Genomic DNA, 25748 nt, shown 5'->3' with positions numbered 1-25748 from the left:
GAAACAGGGCCCCAGCGGCAACACAATTGGACTACAACTTCCAGCGTCCTCTTTCCCGTGGAAGGCAGCGCTTTTCGGACAAACGCTGAGGCGAATAGGGCCGGTGCCAGAGCCTTCTCTCATCATTTTGCACAACGAGAGCAGAGCTTGTTTGTGCTAGCCAACCAACGGAGGGGCCTGGTAGCATTGCAAATTGCATTAAAAGGCATAAGTTTTCGTGTCACCAGGCTCCTATTTTTTTTTTAAATGCTTCCAATTATTTCAGTTCTCTGAACAGAACGCAGGACTGCAACATCGAGCAATCTCGGGGGCGATTAAATTTAGGATTTATTTTTTTTTGGTAGCGCCTCGAATAAAAACATCCCACTAAAATACTTCTGCTTGCTTCAGCTTTATTGTTGTATGCTTTATAGAAGGAGCAGCATCCTAAGACATCCTTCAACTTTGGAGTCCTAAGAAATGTGCGATTTATTATACTAATAAAGCCATTTTCCAGACAGAATTGGGCCTCAATTTAAATTAAAACTCTGTTTCGTGTTGTATCCTAAAAATGCAAGATTTGTTTCCTGCATCTTAATTCTAATCCTGAATTCAATTTTTTTTAAAAACTACTAATTCTCAGGAGAAAGATAGAAGAAAATGTTATTACATTTTAAATTGCAGGCATATACATACTCACCTGTAAATTCGCAACTTACATCAACTACTGTATATATGTTGAATTATTAGAGAGGGTCAGTTATCACACCTATTTCAAATGACTAGTTTTATCTATCATTTTGTTCAACTGATTCTTATTAACAGATCTTCAACCATCACAAAAGCACAGTGACTTTGAACAAATATATAATTTCACAGAATTTAAATAGCAGGAAAAAGCCCTTAATTTTTCCAATACAGTTTTCCAGAGGAATAATGTTTTTCATTGTATATACTTTGTTTTGTATTTTATCCCTATGTTCCTTTTTATTGAAATATGTGACTGTGCCATATGATAAATGTTTTAATTGCCTTGATAGCTAGCAGTAATAATTATAAACAGTACAACAGCATATTTTTACATTTGTGTACAGTAATATTTCAGTCACAAACTAATAATATCCATCAAGTTCAGATTTAATTTCCCAGTTTAAACAAAACAAAGCACATACGTTTTAGCCTACAAACTTTAACTAAGTTTGTAACTTATTTACAAAAGCAGCTGAATTACAGATTTTTTCATGTGGTCAAATAATGCCTCATGTAACACCCTCAATACGAGATCGCTGTTAGAGGTAGGTATTGGCAACATGTTGCATCAGTTGGAATGAATTGTCCATTGTAGGAAATACCTTGCATCAGATTCAGCTGACTATATACAAAACACTGCATGATTAATGTATTATGAAAATGATGTAGAAATACTGAAAGCATTACTCATCGATTGCCAGTGCAACTCAAGTTCAACTACTACCTGGGTTTTCAGTCGCAATCACACCATCCTTTTAAAAATGCACAATGCTTTATAAAATGTATCTTTTTTTTCTCAGAACTTGTTGAAGTAAGTTTGTCATCATAATGAAGTGATGGGAAGAATGTTCCAAGATTCTGCCCTATCCCATAAATATTTTAAAGGAACGAATAACGGTATACCTCTCAAAATATTTATCACACACAATAGTCTCAAGAAGCTGTTAACGAGTTAATCCAGGAGATCCTGCTTATATCTACGATTATTAACTTTCATTTGGGCAAAACGATCCCATTTTATCTTTTAAAACGGGGAAACGTAAGTTAAGTGGAGACATACACCGGAGGCAAATTCGTTTTTTATATTTTCCTGGAAACGGGGGAAGACAGGTCATCTTACTTTGGGCAAATATTTGAAGATCTAAATTTAGCAACGTTTCCTCGACTAAGTTTCGCTTTTGAGCCACCGCCAAAGTTTAAAAGTTTGTTTGGGGGCGGGGATAATCAAGACAGTTCCTTCTAAGGATCATGCAAATAGCTGCCCTTAGACCCGTGTTGGATTCCCCGCGTAGCATCTATATTTTAATCATACTATAAAGTCAGACATCAAGAGAAGGCGGACAAATGAGACTGGCCAGCTTGACCTTTTCAGAAAAAGCCAAGGAAACATACAATCTAGCCCAGGGGGGAATCTCCAACCTTGGCAATTTTAAGACTTGTGGACTACAACTCCCAGAATTCCTCAGCCAACTTTGCTGAAGTCGAAGCCCAGAAGTCTTAAAATTGCCAAGGTTGGAGACCCTCCATCTAGCCCATACAGGCAACGGAGCTCAACTTACCCGAGACAAAGATGGCGCCGGGAGAATCTGCCCACGCTCCAATGACGTACGGGCGAGATTCCCACGATGCTCCGTGAAGGCGGCCATTCAAAGCTGGCTGAGGAATTCTGGCAGCTGAAGTCCGCAAGTCTTCAAGTTGCCAAGATTGGAAACCCCTGAATTCTAAGCCCATACAGGCAAAACGGCGCTCAATTTACCCGAGACAAAGATGGCGCCGGGAGACTCGTCCCGCGCTCCAATGACGTACGGGCTCTGTTCCCATGATGCTCTGAGAAGGCGGCCATTCAAACCGGAGTAAAGGTGAAGGCACCGAAAATGGCCGCCCCGATAGCAAAGCAACGGGAAGGTGAGGCTGCAGCGCCACCCGGGTGCGGTTTCCCTCCCTCCTTTCGAACCGTCTTCTTGGACAAGTCTTCTTCTTTCCTCTCCTCGGGGCTTTTTCTCTTCGTTCTCGGGCAAAGCAAGATGAGCAGCCGCACACTACGTTTACCTCTTCTTCCTCCTCTCTTTCTTTCTTTCTTTCTTGCAGCCGACCTGCTGGAGGCCGCCGAGACAAGCTTAGAGCTCGACGAGGCCGCCACCGTATCTGTGACTGTGGCGCTGACGACCCAACCGGCGGCTCCGGCTCCTGGAGGCGCCTTCTCGTTGTCTGTCGTCTTCCCGGGCTCCGTCACCCGCGAGGGATGTTTCCGTTTCATCTGCGAGCTTTTAAAGCACGTCCTGTACCAGAGGCAGCAGCTGCCTTTGCCTTACGAGCAGCTCGCCTGCTTCTGCCGGATGCAGCTGCCGAAGCCGGCTAGCCAGGTGAGACACAGTCCGGCGGGAAACGGTGGCTGCTGCTCCACCCTTTGCGTGAATGGGCTGCTCCCTCCCTTTTGCTTGAGACCAGAAGGAAACCGACATTGGGCCCGAATGATGGTTTGTGTAACGGAGGAGTCTACAGGTAGTCCTCGACTTATAACAGTTTCTTTAATGTCCGTTCGAACTTAACCAAAGCGGCTTGTGACCGTTTTTCACACTTATGACCCTCGCAGCATCCCCAGGGTCACGTGATTTACATTCAGATCAGGGGTGAAATCCAACAGGTTCTGGAGAATCGGTAGCGGAAATTTTGAGTAGTTCAAAGAACCGGCAAATGCCACCTCTGGCTGGCCCCAGAATAGGGTGGGAATGGAGATTTTGCAATATCCTTCCCCCAGGAGTGGGGAGGGAATGGGGATTTTGCAGTATCCTTCCCCTGCATGCCCACCAAGCCATGCCCAGCAAGCCACACCACGTCTGCCTAGCCACGCCCACAGAACTGGTAGTAAAAAAAATTGGATTTCACCACTGATTCAGATGCTTGATATCTGACTCACATTTACGACAGTTGCGGTGTTCCCAGGATCATGTGATCCCCCTTTTGTGATCTTTGAAAAGCAGAGTCAATGGGGAAACCACATTCACTTAACAACGGTATTGCTAATTTAACAACCACAGTGATTTGCTTAACAGTGGTGCGCTGGCCTAGACATTGAGCTCTCGCGTCACAATCAGGAGGCTGTGACTTCAATCCTAGGTAGAGGCAAATATTTCTCTCTGGGCACAATGAGAATATATCTGCTGAATATAGCTCCGCGTTGGCGACAGGAAGGGCATCTGGCCAGTAAACACTCAGCTCCATTCAGTTGCCCAGACTCCACCCTGCAAGGGATTATGGGGTTGTTAAAAGCTGATGATGATGATGAGTAATTCGCTTAACACATACTGGAAGAAAAGTCATAAAATGGGGCAAAACTCAACAAATTTCTTAGCAACATAAATTCTGGGCTCAATTATGCTCATAAGTTGAGGACCATCTGTATTCTCTGCCGCTTTTCTTCTCATGGAAAAAAAAAATCTCGGATGCTAACATAAACTGGTAATAGGAAGGTTGAAATTTCACATTTTAAAAATGTGAAAGCAAGAAGGGGGATGTTTGTATGCAGAATCTAGCCAACACTGACTGTTCTTATGAAAAAGCTTAATGCCTTACAAAAGACTCTCAAAGCTGAACCCATGCAAAAATATTAGGGAGTGCCGTGTTCTATAAAGTAGGTGCTGCAATTGAGAGGTTATGCTTACATCGTTCCAGTAAATGGTCCTTTTTAAGAGGGGGCCTTGAAGCATAATTGTAATATTTATGGAATGAATAAAGAATACAGGTACTACTCAACTTACGACCACAATTGAGCCCAAAATTTCTGTAGCTAAGTGAGGGGTTTGTTACCTGAGTTTTGCCCATTTTACCGCCTTCCTTGCCACAGTTGTTAAGCGAATCACTGCAATAGTTAAGTTAGTAGCACAGTTGTTAAGTGAATCTGGCTTCCCCATTGACTTTCCTTGCCAGAAGGTCAAAAAAAGGTGATCACATGATCACTGCATCCATTATAAATATGAGTCAGCTGCCAAATCACATGACCATGGGGATGCTGTAATGGTTGTAAGTGTGAAAAATGGTCATAAGTGTCTTTTTCAGTGCCAAATAGTCATTAAATGAACTGTTGTAAATCAAGGACTACCTGTATTGGAGACAGCCATTCCTACAAAAAACTCAGCCTGAAGTATGTTCCTGGAAGTCCATTGGAAGCTAGTGCAGATGTTATATTTAGTAGAGCTGTTACATAAAGCTGTGGCATGTCAATAATTACTGATACGGATCAATTGTAACTTATTAATGATTTTCAAGGGTAGCTCCGTGTAGGTGCATTATGAGAATCCAAATGTAAGGTTGTTAAATCATAAATGGTAATGAGAAGGCTTTCTACTACTATTTTCCCTGCTATCTAGGGAGGGATCCAACTGCTGCAAGTGATAGAACTGTAGAAGGGCCTTCCTAGCTATGATAGCCACCTGGTGTTTGAGGAGGAGCCAGGAGTCTAGGAGGATGCCCAAATTGTATACCATCTTGGTCTGTTCAGAGTGCTACTACATTAAAAGCCAAATATGGTTACTCCCCAACTCAGAGGTCCCAGACCTATAACCACTGTTTTGCCAGAACCTGAATAGCCTGAACCTATTCCTTCCCATCTGGCCTTGAGACTTTGAGGAAGCATCTTGACAGCATCATTTGGCTGGCTTGAGTTGAGAGGTATAATTGGGTATCAATATCCTACTGATGATATCAATCTTGTATAGCTGGAGGACCTCAGCCAGTGATCTTGTGTTGATGTTAAATAGGAGCAGGATGACAACTGAATAAATATGCATGTACCCATTTATCCTAACAGTAGACACCGTTATTCTATTTATCATAGCAGTAGATACCATTTCTTATAATAAGCCGGGATTGGTTTCTAAATAATATGTAAATACTTTGTTTTGAAATAAAGTGTTTCCTTATTCCTTTTATGCTAAATTATGCATCTCTTAAATCCCCTAATTTCATAGGAAAAAGACATGGTCAGGAAGGTCTATCTGAAAGATCAGGACAACAAAAAGTGCCAGCAAGTGCTGAATGATCTTGAAGGTGTTTTCCAGCACTTGGAAATTATGTTCAGTTTGACACTGGTCCCACGAGTTCTTATTTTGCTTGGAGGTACATCTGTCAGCCCCAAAGAGCTTTATGAAATCAACTTACAAGATATATCCATGAGTGGCACTGAAGAGAGTTTGTCAACCTCAGCCTGTGTTCGCAAGCTATTCCGTTCTCTTTTCATGGCAGATGTGTTCAGTGAGCTTCAGGCTGTTCCCACCATGAGTGTCATTGTTATGGCTCAAGGGCATCGCGACTGTGGTATTGACTGGTTCAGACCCAAACTAAACTACAAAGTGCCAACTCGAGGAAGGAAATTGACTGTTAACTTATCGTGCAGTCATGAAAATAGTACAGCCCTTTCCACTTGCCAAGAAATAAACTCTGCCTGGGATGATTATATATGGTTCCAAGCTCCAGTAATAATCAAAGGCTTTAATTATTTTTCTTGATAAATATTTTAAGGAAAAGGTCTTAACTAGCTAGGTTAATCTTCTGTTTGTTCCATCACAAAGAACAATTCCCGTTTAAAAGTTGTTTTCCTTTCAGAAGTAATGTTAAACTCTGCAATACAGAGCTGAAAAAGTACATGTGCTATGATGACAGAAAGTATCTCTGGAGAATTGATTCAATGTATTGCCAAAGCCTTATGCAACCCATTAACCTGTATTCCGTGCTGCAGATTTTACTATAAAAGGATACTTGAAAATATCTGTGCCAGTATATGCCTGATTCAATACTGAATTTCCAGTGGGATATGTGCACCTATGCAAATTTGATGTATTCTAGTATTTTTTCCAGAAATATGGTGAAAGTTATATAAATTGCTGCTTTTTTTCAATAGTGAAAATTGTCTAAAGATTGATTGTATAGTTCAGGGCAGCATAGTTGCCCTCCCATTTGGAAGAATAATAGCTATTTAAAGTTGATATTTTCTATAGCGGATGTATTATGGCACTTTTAGGTGCATTCCTATCTCAAGCAGCAATTCAGAGTATGTTAGGTGATAGGTGTGATTACAATTATATACATGCTTATCTAAGAATGTGTGAATGAACTCCAGTTTTCAATTTCAATATTCACTTTTGGAATACTAAGCTGCCTCTGATTTTTATTAGAGCTTACATTTTAAAATTACCCATTATGGAATTAGAAGTTGTGTTCAGTTGTTCCTATAAATTCATGTTAAGATTGTAAAGTTTGGTTTTTATTTCCTGTTCAGTTTGGTTTACCAACACTGTCAGAAGTAATGCAATGGGTGAAAAAGAAATCTTTTTCCCCATTAGCTATTGCACGTGCTCAGATTGTATGAAGACAGATTAATATTGAGCAACCATAGGATAATAGCTAATCTCATTTTGAAAGAAGCCTAATGAAAGAAGATAGATGGGGCAATATAGTAACTCTGAAAATGGATATGTTTCTTAATCAGTTATTCTGAGGCACAGGAAGATATAAGGGACTTTTGGAGGCAGTCTTAAATATATTCACACTAGAGTTAAATCTGGGGCAGATGTAGCAATGGCCAAGCACACTCTGTGGCTGTGGCCTTTAAATAACAAGCACACTGCTTAAGGTGTTTTATTATATCTACACTATAAAGGGTTGTCTTCCTTTATGGCATTGTGTACTATACTGTAAGTGGACCAATCTGAAGATATAACTATTGTATGTTTGAATACTTCCTTGCTTAGAGAGAAACAATGCTTCTTTACTTAGAGAGAAAATAACCATATCTAAAAAGTAAAATTCAACATTTTGCCAGGTGCTAATCAATTTGGATAAATGTATAAAATAATGTTTAATATCTGATTGTGAAAGTGCTGCTTCAGTGAACTGTAAAAAAAACTGTCCTATTTCAGTTTGTATAATGAAGTAAATCTGAACAAGAACAACTACTTTGTAGAAACCTTGCTTTAATGTCATATAGTCATCTTGTATGACTATAACAGTCGGCTTCACACAAGAAAAAAAAATCTCTTTAATACTTGAACAGTAACAATATTTTGCTATAAGTGATTCAAGCTGCTCAGAAACTTGCAATATTTGGTTGATAAAGCATTTTCTGAAAATATGTTGCTACGTAGTTTAATTCAGATGTTCCACCTTCTTCACAAATTGTCTGATGTCTTGAGCCAAGAGCTCTGGTTCTTCAAAGGCTGCAAAATGCCCTCCCCGGGGCATGTAGGTATAGGTGACAATGTTCTTAAATTGCTTCTTTGCCCAGGAGCGTGGGCAGTGAAGAAGTTCATTTGGGAAGGCAGCAATGCCAGTTGGAACAGAAATGTCAACCCTGCGGTAGAAGAGAACATATCTAACATATCTAGTTCATTAATTACTCGCTGTTTTTTCTTAGTTACATTGGTGTCAGCATAGGTCCAAGATGGTTTGGAGTATCTATATTTTCACATATATAGTTGAATTATTAATCTTTTATCCCATTTTAAATTAACAATCTGCTTAATAGTAGCCTTTGAATGTCTTTTTAGAAATTGAGACTTAACATTCTCTGGGACATCCTACAGAATTAAACTCTAGGCATTCACAACAGGTTTCATATGAGCAAAGTAATTTTGATTATGGCCTTCAGTTATAAAACTAACAAGCTTCATATTTACATCTAACTTAGTTTCAAAACCAGAATAATTTCTTCCTCCTTACTTGGCATCAGGAGCAGTATTTGGATCCTGGCAGAGATTCTCTTTATAAAAACGCATTGAAGGCACAATGGAGGAAGTCACCCAATAAATCATGACATTTGTCAGAAGTTCATCCAGAGAGTATTTCCTGAAAAGGGGCATCACACTTTATTAGCAGATCTCAAATGCGTATTCTTAGTTCACGTGTAAAGCAGAGAGTAAATTGTTGCCCAGCAACTATTGGCTGATGCTTAGAGAATTCACAGGATTAAACACTTGCAAGTCATCTTCTATAACTTGCAACTGTTCATATTTCAGCAATATTCTCCAAATCATTCTAAGCCAGCAGTTACATATTTGCAATTTCTCTTTTTCTTTTAATATATAGTTATACATAATCATACCTTTCCAAATTCCCATCTTCCATGTTGACGAATGATTTATCTGTCCATGTGGAAAACTTCTCTAGGATATATGCAGCAAGACCTACAGGGGAGTCATTCAGGCCACACCCTAGGTGAGAGAAGTAGCAAATTTACTTTCATATTACTTGCTTACATTCGAATTAGAAGCTCTATTAAGATTTGTGAGCAAGAATTAGGGATTTGGATTTTAGCCAATTCTCATTTTTGACATTATGGTGGCTTAACTCTTTTTGTAGGTATGAAACTAACTTGACTGAAAAAACTATCTTCCCCAGCATAAGAAATATTGAGTGTTGGGTTGCTGCTAAATACAGCATGCTAACTCAAAGCATCTGCACACTTTTTCCCATGGAAGTACATAATATTTGAACAGCATCTTCTGTAGTTCAGTTATAGGTTTGAAAATGGTTTTTGACTTTCATTGTCTGGAGGTAACGAACATACACAAATGCAATTTGTAATGTATTACCTACAGCTGAAATAATACCATTTCAGATTTATAGAGCTCAACTTAGTGAATTAAACTTGAACAAGGGTATCTTAGAGTTCTGAAGAATTGAGAAAAAATTGCTTAGGTGTATACAATCAAAGTATAGATTTGTTGCAGATCTTGGTATCCTTCCAATACTGTAGTCATTATCAATGTGCAAATTTTAATGTAACAGAAGAGTAAAATGTTAAGTTGTGATTTAAATTATATTTGTTGTCATATTCCAACAATCAAAAAGTTGACTGCAGTCCCTTGGTTTAGATGATGCGTATGGGACATGGAAGATAATATATGTCTTCTTGGGTAGGAGAGAAAATTGAAAATGCTTAAAGCATTGTGAATCTGCAATTTGGAATTCATTTTGTTTAATCTAGCCAATTATTTAACATATCCTTTGTGCTTATTTTTGGTTTCAGTTGTTTAAAATGTGTTATGAAAAAGATAAAGGTTTTCCCTGTCCAGTCATATCCGACTCTAAGGGGTGGGGGGGTCAACACCATTTCCTAGCCATAGAAGCCAGCATTCTCCAAAGATACTTCCTTGATCATGTGGCTGGCATGATTATATGTTGAGGAAAATAAATAAATAAATAAATAAATAAATAAATAAATAAATAAATAAATTTCTATACCGCCCTCCTCCCGAAGGACTCAGGGCGGTGTACAGCCTATTAAAAACACAAAGACAAACATCAGTTAAAAAATAATTAAAATTATTACATAATTTCGGCTCAGATTTAAAACCCCAAAATTTAAAACCCAATTTAAAAATCATTACATTGATAGCCCGGCCTGATGGAACAGCAGGGTCTTGAGGGCACAGCGAAATACACGGAAGTCGGAGATCTTACGCATTTCCGAGGGCAGTTCATTCCACAGGGCAGGAGCTCCCACAGAGAAGGCCCTCCCCCTGGGTGTCGCCAGCCGACATAACTTGGCTGATGGCACCCTGAGGAGACCCTCTCTGTGGGAGCGAACTGGCCGGTGGGAGGCTGTTGGTGGCAGAAGTCGGTCTTGAAGGCACTCGGGTCCTATGCCATGGAGCGCTTTAAAGGTGGTAACCAACACCTTGAATCGCACCCGGAAGACCATGAAAAGCTGTTGCCTTACCACCAAAGTGGTACTTATTTATATACATGCATTTGCATGCTTTCAAACTGCTGGGTTGGCAGGAACGGGAGTTCACCCTGTTACACGGTATTTGGGTCTCGAACTGCCAACCTTCTGGTTGACATGCCTAGCATCTTAACCACTAGGTGCCCCCTTAAAATTCTATCAGAAATATAAAAACGAATGTGTCTTGATTTTTTTTACTTTTTGAATTTATTTTTTAATCCAAGATTTGTGGGTAGAACAATATGACTCTGAAACTTATTATATTGATTCATTACTTCAATAGGTGCTACATGCCTTCCTTAAAAATGTTTTGTACGTTAAATTCAAATTTGTTTTATCTTATGTCTGAGTTTTTGATCTTTCATAAAGCATTGAGTTTACAAACCTGCTGTATCTGGTTTGGTGGCTTGGATATGCATATACCCGGATTCACGCAACATATAAAATATGTGCTTAAAAAAAGGGAACATGCGCCGTGCATCTTCTCTGGTTAGACCCACCAGCCATGGTACGTAGGCTCCCAGTAGTATATCTATCATGGCTCCATAACCATGTTTTGATATAAAGATCATATTGACATGAAGTCCTTTTACAGATCTGAAATCAAGGAAACAAAAGTGATCCCAAATACACTTACTGGGTGGTAATTGAGACTCATTAGTAAGTGTGCATAATATAGCATGTTTAAAACAAGCAAAATAGGGAAGAGTGTTAAGAGATGTGAGAAAACTGATATTGACAAAGGATGCAAAAGGCAACTAACTAAAATTATTTTGTTGTAATATCTGACATTTTTCAATTGCTTTCTATGAGTATAGTTAAACAATCTAGAAATTCTTCATGAGGAAAAAATATTTTTTGCGGGGCTAGAATCCACAATCCACAAAAGTTATTTGCTCTGATAATTTAACAGAATATTTTTTTACAATAGATGTTATCTCTCCAGGAATAGATTAGTCACAACATGGAAAAACAATTAGTACAGCTATATAATAATGGCTGCAACTTTAATTTGCACAGTAGAATCATTCTTGTAAATTAAAGCTCCTGCTTTTCAGTGGCCCAACTAAACTAGATGATGAAAAATTGATAGTGCATACATCATCTAATCTGGATACCATGGATATTGCAACATTCCAGTTCCTGTCATGTTGTTGTTGTGGCCTGTCAGCGGCCTGTGCAGTTAGTAGCTGATTCCAACAACAAGGAGGCTGGTGTGGTGCTGTGCCAGCAGCCTGTGCAGCTGGCACTCGAGTCAGACAATGAGGAGGCTGGAGAAAATGTGGTGCCAGAGGCGGGGATTCAGCCAGGGCCTTCAGAATCTCCCATAAGTGAAGAGGAAGAAGAGGAGGAGCTTCTTCTCGATGCACGGGTGCACAGAGCTGCCAAAAGCCAGGAGTGGTTCCTCAGGAGGAGGTCTCCTCGAGAGTAAGGCTTGTGGCTAATTGGCCACTCCCTTAGCCTATTTAAGGAAGGATGACGACTGAGGCAATTTGCAGAGAACAACTTCGTTCACTCTCCTTCGCGTCTTGATCTTAGTTCTCTGCAAATTGCTTCTGGGCTTTCTGCCAACCATAGTAAGATTACGATTATTTATTCTTTGGATTCTTGTAGGCTGTTAAGAAAGTTAATTAACAGCCTTTGTTTGAAAAAGACTGATTTAATTTAGTAAACTAAGGTTTGTACAGACTTTGTGTGTGCTGCGTTCTTTGGGGTCTGTAGCTGGGGCAGAACAGTTATGAAAGTAAAAACACCTGAGTGAGTGACACAGAGATTCCAACCACTTACTTTGGCAGCATCTGTGCCATGTTCTTGGTGATTCGGGAGCCCCAGTCTCCACCTTGCAAGTAATATTCCTGGAAACCCAGTCTCTGCATCAGCTTGTGAAAAATCCGAGCAGCAGCTATTGAGTCAAAACCTGTTAGTTGGGATAAATGTGATATTAAAATGTGTTTGTCTTGAACTTAACTTATAATCAGAATACGCCAAACAGAATAAAATACAGATCTGACATCAGAAAAGTCAATATTCAATAAGAGTATAGGAAGCATTTCAAATTTATAGGATTCTGGAACACAGAAACTACTAAAAATGATTTTATTATGACACGACACTAGTTTAATCTGTGGCATGAACACTAATGTGCCTTTTAACCACTCGTAGCGCTCATCACTTCATAATGCAAGAATGCCTGTATGTGGCCCAAAACTGTTACAGGTAGTCCTCAACTTATGACCAAAATTTATGTTGCTAAGTGAGAAATTTGTTAAGTGAGTTTTACCCCATTATACGATCTTTCTTGCCACATTTGTTAAGTGAATCACTGCAGCTGTTAAATCAGTAACACCGTTGTTAAGTGAGTCTGGCTTTCCCATTGGTTTTGCATGTCAGAAGCTCACAAAAAAGGATCATATGACCTCGGGATATGCAACTATCATAAATGTGAGTCGGTTGTCAAACATCTGAATGTAAATCACATGACCACAGAGTACAGCAATGGTCATAAGTGTGAAAAATGATAAGTCATTTTTTCAGTGCCATTGTAACTTCAAACGGTCACTAAAAGAACTGTAAGTCGAGGCTACCTGTATATATAGGCCAGGTGACCACTAGATGGCACAAGTAGACACAAGAACTAACTCTGCTGCCAGTTGTGCAACATGGATTAAGCAACCCCAGTCACAATTACTAATTTGCCAATAGTAATAGCACTCAGACTTATATACCACTTCACAGTGCTTTATAGCCCTCTGTAAGCAGTTTACAGAGTCAGCATATTGCCCCCAACAATCTGGGTCCTCATTTTATTGATATGATTTTATTTTACTGAGGATGGAAGGTTGAGTCAACCTTGAGGCAGCCAGGATTGAACTGCCAAACTGCAGGCAGCTGGCAGTCAGTGGAAGTAGCCTGCAGTACGGCATTCTAACCACTGTGCCACCACGGCTCATAAATAGTCTGGGCCTTTTGCATTTCATTTCTCTCTTACCTCATGTTGATAATCTCTTCTCTTCCTATACTTGAAGAAATAGTCCATCCAAACAAAAGTCACAACAAATTCACTAACTCTTAAAATGCCAGAAGACTGTATTGACATGCAGTTTGTACAGCCACAGAGTGTCCAACATATTACTCCATGTTCCTCCATAAAGAAAAAAAAATCACAGTATGATTTAATTATAATAAATTAAAACCGTTTGCTAGGAAAATAACTTACCCTGCTGGTGGGGAGGCTCAGAAAAGCCATAGCCTGGAATGGATGGACAAATAATCTCAAAGACTACATCTTCACTGTTTGAAAGATGACTGGATGAGCCAGTAAGCAAAGGAATGATCTTGTAAAATTCATAAAAGGAGCCAGGCCAGCCATGCACCATCAACAAAGGTCTGACAATTTGGTCTTTTGAGATATGAGATGGTTTCACATGAATGAAATGAACTTCTATCCCTGTAGGAAATTCAATACAATTAACAGTGAGTGCCATATGAGAGCCAGTTTGGTGTAGTGGTGAAAGAAACTGGGAGACCATGAGTTCTAGTCCTGTTTTAGGCACAAAGCCAGATGGGTATCCTTGGGCCAGTGGTGGGTTGCCCCCGGTTCACACTGGTTCTATAGAACTGGTAGTAAAACCGGCGGGAGGCTCCGCCCACCGACCCTGACGTCATCAAAATGCTTCTGCGCATGCGCATAAGCTTCTGTGCTTGTGCAGAAAAGTGCGCGCGCACAGCCCCGCTGCAAACCGGTAGTAAAAGTAAGTAGAACCCATCCCTGTCTTGGGCCAATCACTTCCTCTCAACCCTAGGAAGGAGGAAATGGCAAACCACTTCTGAAAAACCTTGCCAAGAAAAATGCAGGGATCTTTTTCAAGCAGTCTCTAAGAATTGGACACAATTGAATGGAACAAACAACAACAACAAAAAACTGCCTACTGAATAGCAGAGGAAGTTTAATGTGAAATTCAGAAACAGGCGAGACACGAGATCTTTGCTCCATTACAGGAGAGATATAAGTAAAGTTCAATGGGGAAGAATTTACCTTCAATAGTAGTTTTATAATGTGGGTACTGGTTAAGGATTTTAACTTGTTTCTGCCAGTCGAACTGATTTCTCCAATAGGAGACCACTTTCTGCAAATAATTTGAGTTGAAACCATAATTAAAGGCAGCTCCCTCTAGTGGTGGTGTATAGCGGGTCTGGTCAAGCCGAAGGTATAAATCCTAAAGAGAAGAGACAAAGAGAGCATTTCTTATGAGGATGATATTATAGCAGGTATTTTAAAAGCATGTTGTTGCTGGAGAAGGCAGCCTAAAAAGACAACTGTTTGTCATTTTATTTGAACTCATGTAACACTGGACAGAACTGATGGCTGCATGCTGTGGTGGGCTTCAAACTTTTTAACAACTAGTTCTCTGCCCTAATGACTGCCTGGGTGGACTTGGCTGGGTGGTCATGTGACTGGGTGGGCGTGGCCAACTTGACGTCACTTCTTTTCCTAAAAAAAAGATATACCAAAAGGTAGTTTTTTATTTCGTGCATTTAATACTTAAATAAGAACAATAAAAGAGGTACACAAAACAATAAAAGAGGTACACAAATACATATATAAGAACAATAAAAGTGTTATTTAGCTTTAAGGAATTTCCAAATTGCTGTTTGATTGGTGTCCTCACTTTCACTTTTCTTCAGTCTTAACCCCAGAGCATCATCAGCTGTGTGATGTGCTTGCAACTATTTTTTGACTGTAGGAATAGGGTCCCCATTCTTTTAGAGTTAGTTACACTAATGGTCATTCGGTTTGTTATGTTGGAAACAGGTGACTTCTCTGAACATATGATGTTCATTTTAGAAAAAAACCTTTCCGCTTCTGCTGAACTTAGAGCAATTGTTCTGACAATATTTTTAGCTTTTTAACCTGAGGCGAAGGGTGAGTGGATGGCATGCGGGTGGAGGCCCCAGGGAAGGCGCACCCCCGGACCCTGACCTGAGGCAAAGGGCAAGTGGGCAGCATGCAGGCGGAAGGATGGTGAGAGCCAGGCCCGAAAGGCAGCCGGGCCTCGCCGTGTCAACCCCAAGGCGGCCCTTCGGCCGAGCGCCTTACCTTGGTGGTCAGCAGCAGTGAGCAGAGCTGGCAAGGCGCAGCTGGGCTACATGGCCGGCATGGTAGGCCACGGCGAAGGCAGGAAAGAGGGTGAGGCGTGGAGATTAGCTGGATCACGTGGCCGGCATTGTAGGCTGTGATGAAGGCAGGCAAGTGGGCGAGGCGCGGAGATTAGCTGGGCTGTGTGGTATGGGCAAGCGAGCCAGAGAGTAGCTGGACATGACTCTAGCCACTGGCCAACGCGGGTGAGGTGAGATAGTGAAGGGTGGGGCAGGGTGGGAGGGGCCAGCCAATTGTGGGATTTGCTGGTTCGCTGAACTGTGCAGAATCATAACAATCGGTTTGCCCAAACCAGTCCGAACCGGCAGCAGCCCACTTCTGGCTACATGATATTCTACATCAGGGTGATCTGTCCCCGTCCACACACACACACAAACACAGCCAGCCGAGGGTTAAGAAAGTACTTGGCACGCACACAGGTCATTATCTCAAACTTGGCAGCAATATAAGCACCGTTTGCCAAGAGCTTTTACTGCAACAGATAACATAAAATTACATACGCATTGCAAATAGTCCAGCAAAACAATATCCCTTTCGGCAGCTTCAGACGTTGTTCAAGTGACTAGCCAAAGTTAGTTTTTGTTCGTCATGGAGTTTTACCAGCCACCACCCTCTCTTATATAGTCTCTGGGGTGTGGTCCAGTGACTCAGTTCTAATCCCTAGCATGCCTCCTTAACTGCTGCAACCGTTTATCATGCCTTCGTTGGCGTACATCCAGGAATGACGGCTCTCCTTCTTCGCTCTCATCCGAGACACCTGGCTCCTGGCTAATCTCCTCTCCCTCGGCTGGCACCTGAGACAGTGCCAGAGGGGAGGGGCCTGGAGAGGGAGGCCTGGCTGACTCCTCTCCCTCATGTTCGGAGCTTTCTTCCTCCAATGCGATAGGCTCAGAGGGCGGGGCCACAACACAGGGGTGTCAAACTCATGTCATCACATTGTCATCACGTGATGTATCGCAACTTTTCTCCCCTTTGCTAAACCGGGCATGGGTGCGGCCAGTGTGTGACGCATCTGGCCTGTGGGCCATGAGTTTGACACCACTGTTCTACGTAGTAAGTAATGGGACCCATAAGTATGCATACAATCTACAATAAATGGCTGATGTATATTCGACATGCCAAATGTAACATAGTTATTATATAGTATGAGGTAAAAGATGCACAAGAATACACAAGGGCAGACATGAGGAGATGTTCATAGTTAAGTTGCACTCTGCCACTATGGGATTGAAGCCCTGCCTTTTTTCCCCCAGCAAATAAAGGGGTTTGGGTGGGATGGTTGTGCCGTTGCAACCTCCATTTTGACTTCTCTAATCTTTCATGTGACTCATCACTCTGGCGGTATAGTTAATTCTCAAAGTCTCTTGAATTTGCTCATGTTTGTTCATACCTGGATTTCTTTCTCAGAGGTGAAAACTTGGAATGGTCTAATGGTTTCATCTTCTTGACTTCTTGATGGTTTTTCACCTAAGCCCCACCATCCCTCTCCTATTTCTAGAGTCTTCATCCTGCGCCTTGTCAGGAGCCAGTAAATCAGGAGGCTTCCACCTCCTATAACACAAGAAGCTGTGATCACATTTTGCTGAGACGTGTCATAAGACCTATAAAATAATCAAAATAATGTGAGGTAGAAGCTGAAAGGATCTCTGATTAAAGAAGAAAAATGACATTTGCAGCCAGAACCTGCAGATAAAATGACAAATATATGGGGGGAAAAGTTTCCCAGGATTTAAAATATAAGTTTCAAGATAACAGATAATTGAGATAATATGGATTTTATCTGGACAGGGATGTTGGAGAGCGGATCAAAAGAGGCAAGATGATATCCACTGTCATGAGCTCTATATTTTTTATATATCTTCCACTGAACACATGTTAACAAAGGGATGGGACTTCAGTTTTTTGGCCACTTTGTTTTTAACCACACCTTAAAGACATAACTGCATCTTCATACATTTCTGCCACCGTTTCATGCTGATGCTTGCTACACAACAGAAATGGTGAACCCAGTTTTTATCAGTAAGGTAAGTAGTGGTACCTGAGATAAAAATTGGGGAACAGAAAACATACAATAGGTAAAGTGTGTAAGTCCTACTTTTTTTCTTGATTGATATAAGGACAGGCAAGTTTGTCCCTGATCTATTTATCTACTCCCCTAATAAACCCAAAGTATAACAACTTTCAACATAAACAACTTGTTCAGAATCAGAGTCTACAGATTCACTGACCGAAGAGCTTATAGAATAGAATAACAGAGTTGGAAGGGACCTTGGAGGTCTCCTAGTCCAACCCCCTGCTTAGGCAGGAAACCTTACACCACAGCTTGACTATACTGAGTCCCAGCTTGAGCTACAAGCATTACCTAAATCAGGGGTGTCAAACTCAAGGCCTGTGGGCTGTATCCGGCCTGCGCGGTGCTTGGATCTGGCCCATGAGGCCACCCTGGAAACAGTGACGGACCAGCCTGCAGTGCCTCTGCCAGCGAAAATTGATTCCCAATCTCCGTTTTTGGCTGGGATGGTCTCCTGCAACCCTCTGCCAGCGAAAATGGAGTTCGGGAGGGCTGCATTTTTTCTGGCAGAGGGTTGCAGGAGGCCATCCCAGCCGTAAATGGAGATTGGGAGCCTGTTTTTGCTGGCAGAGAACTCGGGCCACATAGGCATCCCTGACACGAGTGATGTCAAGCTGGCCATGCCCACCCTGGCCACACCCACTCCGCCCCCCCCAAGGTCAAACACAACCCTGATGCGGCCCTCAATGAAATCGAGTTTGACACCCCATATCTAGATCAGTATTTCCTAAATGTGACAACTTGTTGATATGCGAACTAACAAACTTCAACAGATATTAATCTGCATATGGGTGGAACTTCAAATTATTGAGTGTGGAAGCTGGCTGAGTAAAGAAACTTGAAAACTTGTAGCAATTTGCAATACTGTAATTAGTTTATTAAAGGTATCGGCTTTAAAGCTTTGGATTTTTCACCCCTCATGATCAACATAGTTACTATGTTTTTGTTTTTTTTCAAATTTTTAGCAATAAAAGAGGGAAGACTTTCAGTGGAAAAAAGCATGTAATTTTCCAAAAACAAGAGTACAATCCTTTATAGAAAATGAGTAACAGCTACATATTGTCAGGGTGGGTGTGGTGTGGTGAGGAGATCACCTACCTGAAAAAGAACCTTAACTAAATGATTGACCTGTTAACGCCAAATAAATAGTGCATATTTCATTTTTGAAAACCTTACTCCAGTGTCTTCTGCAAGGTCTCTTCAGACAACTATTAACTTAGTACATGATTTTGGATTATACATTTACTTTTTTTCGCAATAGAAAAAGCCTGACATTGCCCTTTGACTTGGGATCAGTGGCATATGAAGAAAAAAACAAAAAACCAGAGAAATTATTTTAGTTTCTATCCAAGCAGAGAAATAATAATAGCATATCATCTATATGGTGTTTGGGAATTTAAAATGTTTCCTCTTCTCATCTTTAAACTTAATTCTAAGGTGCTGCTATTATTTCCCAACCTTTAACTGAATATAGAAAGACAGTAACTAATGTAAGATCATTTAATGATTTACTTAATATTATCCGGTGCTTTCCTGGCATAGGGAAGGAACCTTCTATTTTCTGTAATGTAGCTGGAAATATTTCATGTAAGGGCACTCCTCTAGGGCAACATTTCTTAATCTTTCCAAATCATTTTGAAGTCAGCAGTGTGATTGTCATTCACTCCTATAGTGCTGTTTCAAACTGACCAAAAGTGGAGGGGAAAATTGTCATTTATTCTCCCATTCCTAATTATCATGAATTTTGAATTAAGATGATTATTCTTTCTGAAAAGAAGGACTAGGGGAGACATGGTAGCAGTGTTCCAATATCTCAGGGGTTGCCACAAAGAAGAGGGAGTCAAACTATTCTCCAAAGCACCTGAGGGTAGAACAAGAAGCAATCAAGGAGAAGCAACTTAGAACTAAGGAAAAACAATTAATCAATGGATCAATTTGCTTCCAGAAGTTGTGAATGTTCCAACACTGGTAATTTTTAAGAAGATGTTGGATAACCATTTGTCTGAAATGGTGTAGGGTTTCCTGCCTAAGCAGGGGGTTGGACTAGAAGACCTCTAAGGTCCCTTCCAATTCTGTTATTCTATTCTATTCTTTCCCCACTTGGTTTCTTTTCTGGTTTCCTGCAGGTTCAGGCTCTTCTTCTTTGGATCAACCAGATATTGATCCATTAGTTGCGACAGAAATTGAACGACTGGCTTGTTGCCTAAGCCTGATATTATAGGCTGAGAAAGTGTGACTGGCCCAAAGTCACCCAGCCGTCTTTCCTGCCTAGGGTGGTACTAGAATTCACAGCCTCCTGGTTTCTAGCCTAGTAACTTAACCACATGAGAAAAAAACTGGGTCCCTCTTTCCTCACTTAATGTCAAAATGATTTTTTAAATGTTAGTCTCCTCCAGAACCTATCCATATTGTTTCATTAGGAAGCTGAGTCCCACAAGAGCCTGATATTTGTGAGCCCTGTTGCTGATTTCTATGCTGTCTCTGCTGCTTCTGTATAATTTCATTAATAAATGGAACTATTCTGATTATGCAGTTAATGTGAATATACAAAGCATTTGGATGGATTACCCCCCTCTTTTGCACATTATCACCTGGTAAGGAAAACATCACCCTCTCATTGTGTACAGGAGTCGGTCTAACCACAGAACACTGTCATTGCTATGTTCTTTTCTATATCCTACCCCTGCATTCCATTCAATTGCATACATTTATAAAAAAAAAGTCAATCACAAATGGAGCTAAGTCTAAGCAGAACTTCTACGTATGATATCTGCCTTCCCTGTTTCTTTTCTTTTTGATATATATGCAATAAAAGCTGATTCGCTGATTCTTTTGTATTACTTTCAGGAGCCACAGGGATAGGGGCGGGGTTGGTGTCATCGTTCCATTTTTACATGCTTTCACCCTTGCACTAAATTGATAGGAGTTTAGGGAGATAAAAATGCTTAGCCAACTGAGCAGTTTAGCATTATTGCATAATTGTGATTAATCTTAGCCTCAGGAAGTCTCTATCTGTCTTTTGAAAAATAAGGGCAGAATGCCAGGTGAAAAAGCTGGCCACAGACCAAAGGGGAGGTCCTGTGTCTGAAAACCTGAAATTGCCAATACATCCTGCTTTGATCTCATTCAACTAATGAGTGCTGGACATGGCCGCTGATAGCTCTTGGAGGCCCCATCTTCTTCTGCCATGTTTCTATGATGTTGTTTCATCTTAACCTCAGGTCATGAATAAATCATGCTTAAGTCATCTAGGGATGCTTCAATATTAAAGTGCCAACAGTATTCAATGACAAATGCAATGTATGTAAAATCTGTTGTGCTCTTTCTTTCTCTGACTTGGCCTCCCATTGTCCTCAAAACTGAATAAAGTAAAATTAAATCCAAAACCTCAAATATGGGAATTGCAAAGGCTGCGAAGTCGTATGTAGTGCTGTCAATCCTCTATTGAGGCCGCCTTAATTTGAATTTCTACACAAAACCAAGGGTGAAGCTTGGTAGCCGCAACTAATTCTCTGATTCTATGACTCCACCTTTTTGAAGGATTTACTTGAACCGAGGAGCCTGGAAGTATGATAAGGCAGCAACAATCTTAATGGAAAATTGGGCGGTCCAAGGCTGCGGCTTTGTGAACATAGAATAGAATAAAATAATATAAACCCAATTTTGTTCCAGTTTTTATTAAAAATTTGTCATGACATAAGAAAAACACAAGTCTCTTTTCTTCAAATGCACCAATATTATGTGGTTGGATAGGTGCAAATATAGAACTGAAGTAATTCAAAGCTGCCAGGTAGAGGTGCCCCCAGGTGAGTGAGTGGTTTTGAAGTTGGGTACTTCTCACAATGCTGCTAACATAGTTGTAGGTGGTGTAGGAGAGGAAGGTAGGTCTCTATAATTGGAGAATGGTGAAATTAAGTGTCCCTTATTCCCAAGAATTGAAAAGTAAGTTGAGGCAGGATTTCCTAACAATAACAATTTCCTAACAATAAGGATATAAACTGTTTAGCTGCATATTGTATAGAAAACACACATACAGTCAGGTCCAGAAATATTGGGACATCGACACAATTCTAACATCTTTGGCTCTATACACCACCACAATGGAGTTGGAATGAAACAAACACAATGTGCTTTAACTGCAGACTGTCAGCTTTAATTTGAGGGTATGTACATCTAACTCAGGTGAACGGTGTAGGACTTACAGCAGTTTGCATATGTGCCTCTCACTTGTTAAGGGACCAAAGGTAATGGGACAATTGGCTTCTCAGCTGTTCCATGTCCAGGTGTGTGATATTCTCTCATTACCCCAATTACAATGTGCAGATAAAAGGCCCAGAGTTCATTTCAAGTGTGCTATTTGCATTTGGAATCTGTTGCTGTCAACTCTCAAGGTGAGATCTAAAGAGCTGTCACTATCAGTGAAGCAAGCCATCATTAGGCTGAAGAAACAAAACAAACCCATCAGAGAGATAGCAAGAACATTAGGTGTGGCCAAAACAACTGTTTGGAACATTCTCAAAAAGAAGGAACGCACCAGTGAGCTCAGCAACACCAAAAGACCTGGGAGAACACGGAAAACAACTGTGGTGGATGACCAAAGAATTCTTTCCCTGGTGAAGAAAGCACCCTTCACAACAGTTGGTCAGATCAAGAACACTCTCCAGGAGGTAGGTGTATGTGTGTCAAAGTCAACAATCAAGAGAAGACTTCACCAGAGTGAATACAGAGGGTTCACCACAAGATGTAAACCATTGGTGAGCCTCAAAAACAGGAAGGCCAGATTAGAGTTTGCCAAACAACATCTAACAAAGCCTTCACAGTTTTGGAACAAGATCCTATGGACAGATGAGACCAAGATCAACTTGTACCAGAGTGATGGGAAGAGAAGAGTATTTAGAAGGAAAGGAACTGCTCATGATCCTAAGCATACCACCTCATCAGTGAAGCATGGTGGTGATAGTGTCATGGCGTGGGCATGTATGGCTGCCAATGGAACTGGTTCTCTTGTATTTATTGATGATGTGACTGCTGACAAAAGCAGCAGGATGAATTCTGAAGTGTTTCGGGCAATATTATCTGCTCACATTCAGCCAAATGCTGCAGAACTCATTGGACGGCGCTTCACAGTGCAGATGGACAATGACCCAAAGCATACTGCAAAAGCAACCAAACAGTTTTTGAAGGGACAGAAGTGGAATGTTATGCAATGGCCAAGTCAATCACCTGACCTGAATCCCATTGAGCATGCATTTTACTTGCTGAAGACAAAACTGAAGGGAAAATGCCCCAAGAAGAAGCAGGAACTGAAGACAGTTGCAGTAGAGGCCTGGCAGAGCATCACCAGGGATGAAACCTAGCGTCTGGTGATGTCTATGCATTCCAGACTTTAGGCTGTGATTGACTGCAAAGGATTTGCAACCAAATATTAAGAAAGGAAAGTTTGATTTATGATTATTATTCTGTCCCATTACCTTTGGTCCCTTAACAAGTGGGAGGCACATATGCAAACTGCTGTAAATCCTACACCATTCACCTGAGTTGGATGTACATACCCTCAAATTAAAGTTGTCAGTCTGCAGGTAAAGCACATTGTGTTTGTTTCATTCCAACTCCATTGTGGTGGTGTATAGAGCCAAAGATGTTAGAATTGTGTCGATGTCCCAATATTTCTAGACCTGACTGTATACAAACATGTGGCCCTTTCTTGCTCTGGTTTCAAATACACTGGACCAGGGCTAGCAAAAACTTGTTTAAGCTTCTAAGCAAGCCAATATTTTATTTTGTTTAATGTAGATGATGCCCAATTCCAATCAGCTCTGTGTGGCTCACAATAAAGCAACATAAAACTTAAATATTTGATAAACTGAAATGGTTTTAAATGGACTCAAATGATTATGTGGAGGTGGTTCCTAAGGAACAGATCTTGCAGTTTATGTCTGTCAAAGAAGACTAGATTTTAGAGGTCCAAGACCCTAAATTTATTCCCAGATTTCCTCAGACTTTGCTTCTTGAAAATTTAACACATGGTGTGTTTCCAGGTGCAATTCAAGGAACTGAACTGTATATTGTATTTTTGGCTTGTTTGCCCCCTAGAGTCACTTGTTCAAGACAAGCAGCCATAGAAATTGAATAAAATAAATTTTATATCTAAATCTATCTATCTATCTATCTATCTATCTATCTATCTACCTATCTAAACTGAGATAAAAAAAGAGAACTATAGATGTTACCATAACCACGAAATGGGTCCTTTCGCATATTCGAAACCTCAGGTCCAGGCACATAACCAGGCCTGGGCACATTTTTTTTAAATTTTTTGATTTATATGCCGCCCTTCTCCGAAGACTCAGGGCGGCTTACAATGCGTTAAGCAATAGCCTTCGTACTATTGTATATTTTATACAAAGTCAGCTTATTGCCCCCACAAACTGGGTCCTCATTTTACCTACCTTAGAAAGGATGGAAGGCTGAGTCAACCTTGAGCCTGGTGAGAATTGACTCGTAGTAATTGCAGGTAGCTGGAAGCTAAATACTACCTTTAACAGTAGCATTAGTCTGCTGCGCCACTCAGGCTCCGTTCTTCAAGACTTTACAAAACACTAACAAGTTTGGGCATATCCTAATATCTGGAGGATGTTTGTTCAGCAGGGTGGGGGTTACAGCAGAAAAGCCATCACTCCTAACCAGTAACATTCCTTGGCTATTGGAACCAAGAGCATGTCCAACCTGCCCAACCGGATTGGATAAGTCAAAACAATCAAGAAAAAAATAAATCCTTCAGGTAACTGAATCCCAAAGCCACAAAGCATTTTGAAAGTGACAACCAGCACCTTGAATTGCACTTGGAAGCACATTGGTAACCAATGCAGCTCACGTAGCAGTGGGGTCAAAACATCTAACACCTTTTGCTACCTGGGCAGCTGCATTGTGCACCAGTTGAAATTTTTGAAGGTGCTGAAGAGCAACCTCATGTAGAGCATTGCTGTGGGTTACATAAAAAAATATCGCCTAAGAATTTAGCGGTTCAGAGTACTTCAGCACCGAGGAATTTTAGGAATGTTAATTTGAAACAGACTGCAAGTTCACTTTCTCAATATTTGCAAAGGGAAAACTATGGTATGGTTCTTCCATTATATCCTTTCATGATATCCTCAATACAGAATGTACTTTCCTTCATTCCATGCATATACTATATGCACATTTCATTATGTCCAGGATTTTCCATTATGTTTTCTATGCATGTTTACATAAGAGGCAAGAATTAAGATACATCTGGAGCCTGAAGCTGCAAGCACTGCAACTTCATTGAGCCATAAATAAAATCTTATCACTTTTATTGCACCATTTGTCCACAACAATTAGGAGTGGCTGCCTTTATATTGAGTAGTGCTTCTTCACTACTCGAATGGCTTCCTTAGTAGAAATCCAGGCAAAAGTCAACTGCCTGTCACTCAAATGCTGCCCCCTCCCCAGTTTGGTTGCCGTTTTTACACTTACCGGACAGTCTGCAGAAACTGCTGCCACATGTCTGCAACAAAGAAGAGCCACAAATAAATTCAATTTAGCTTGTGCTGGGTTGAAATAATTCTGGATACTTCCTGCTTCAACTGACCTCTGATATGTGGGTTGAAGGATATAGATTATGAAGTTAACATAGTCTTTTAGCGCCACCTACCGTCTAAAACTTGTTTCCATGGTTGCTCATGAAGATACATATCTTGGATCCTGTGATTAAAGGTAAAGGTAAAGGTTCCCCTTGCACATATGTGCTAGTCGTTCCCAACTCTAGGGGACAGTGCTCATCTCCGTTTCAAAGCCAAAGAGCCAGCGCTGTCCAAAGAAGTCTCCGTGGTCATGTGGCCGGCATGACTAAATGCCAAAGGCACATGGAATGTTGTTACCTTCCCACTAAAGAGGGTCCCTATTTTTCTACTTGCATTTTTTACATGCTTTCGAACTGCTAGGTTGGCAGAAGCTGGGACAAGTAACCGGAGCTCACCCCGTTACGCGGCACTAGGGATTCGACCTTTCGATTGACAAGCTCAGCATCTTAGCCACTGAGCCACCGC

At 40.8% G+C, this 25748-nt stretch overlaps 2 protein-coding genes across 2 annotated transcripts; one reads left to right on the top strand and one right to left on the bottom strand.

Annotated features, from left to right (window-relative positions):
• The first annotated feature begins 2496 nt into the window (after window positions 1–2496).
• MAD2L1BP (MAD2L1 binding protein) lies at window positions 2497–6533 on the top strand. Its single transcript, XM_070950062.1, is given in 4 exon segments — window positions 2497–2581; window positions 2584–2634; window positions 2818–3092; window positions 5697–6533. Coding segments are annotated over 4 exon segments (948 nt in total). The 3' UTR covers window positions 6234–6533.
• A 1205-nt stretch (window positions 6534–7738) lies between these two features.
• On the bottom strand, window positions 7739–25290 carry LOC139321372 (epoxide hydrolase 1-like). The gene is made up of 9 exons (XM_070950047.1): window positions 25177–25290; window positions 16999–17209; window positions 14487–14667; window positions 13668–13898; window positions 12239–12368; window positions 10836–11047; window positions 8825–8933; window positions 8443–8568; window positions 7739–8074 (listed from the first exon to the last, which is right to left on the bottom strand). The coding sequence occupies exons 1-9, from the start codon at window positions 25203–25205 to the stop codon at window positions 7870–7872; spliced, it is 1434 nt and encodes a 477-aa protein (XP_070806148.1). The 5' UTR covers window positions 25206–25290; the 3' UTR covers window positions 7739–7869.
• Window positions 25291–25748: the final 458 nt, after the last annotated feature.

Source organism: Pituophis catenifer, unplaced genomic scaffold, assembly GCF_029215685.1.
Source record: "Pituophis catenifer annectens isolate HBS135680 unplaced genomic scaffold, rPitCat1.0.hap2 SCAF_1, whole genome shotgun sequence".
Classification (NCBI taxonomy): domain Eukaryota; kingdom Metazoa; phylum Chordata; class Lepidosauria; order Squamata; family Colubridae; genus Pituophis; species Pituophis catenifer.
Note: the sequence above shows the minus strand (reverse complement) of the source record. Positions and strands in the feature narration are given on the sequence as shown.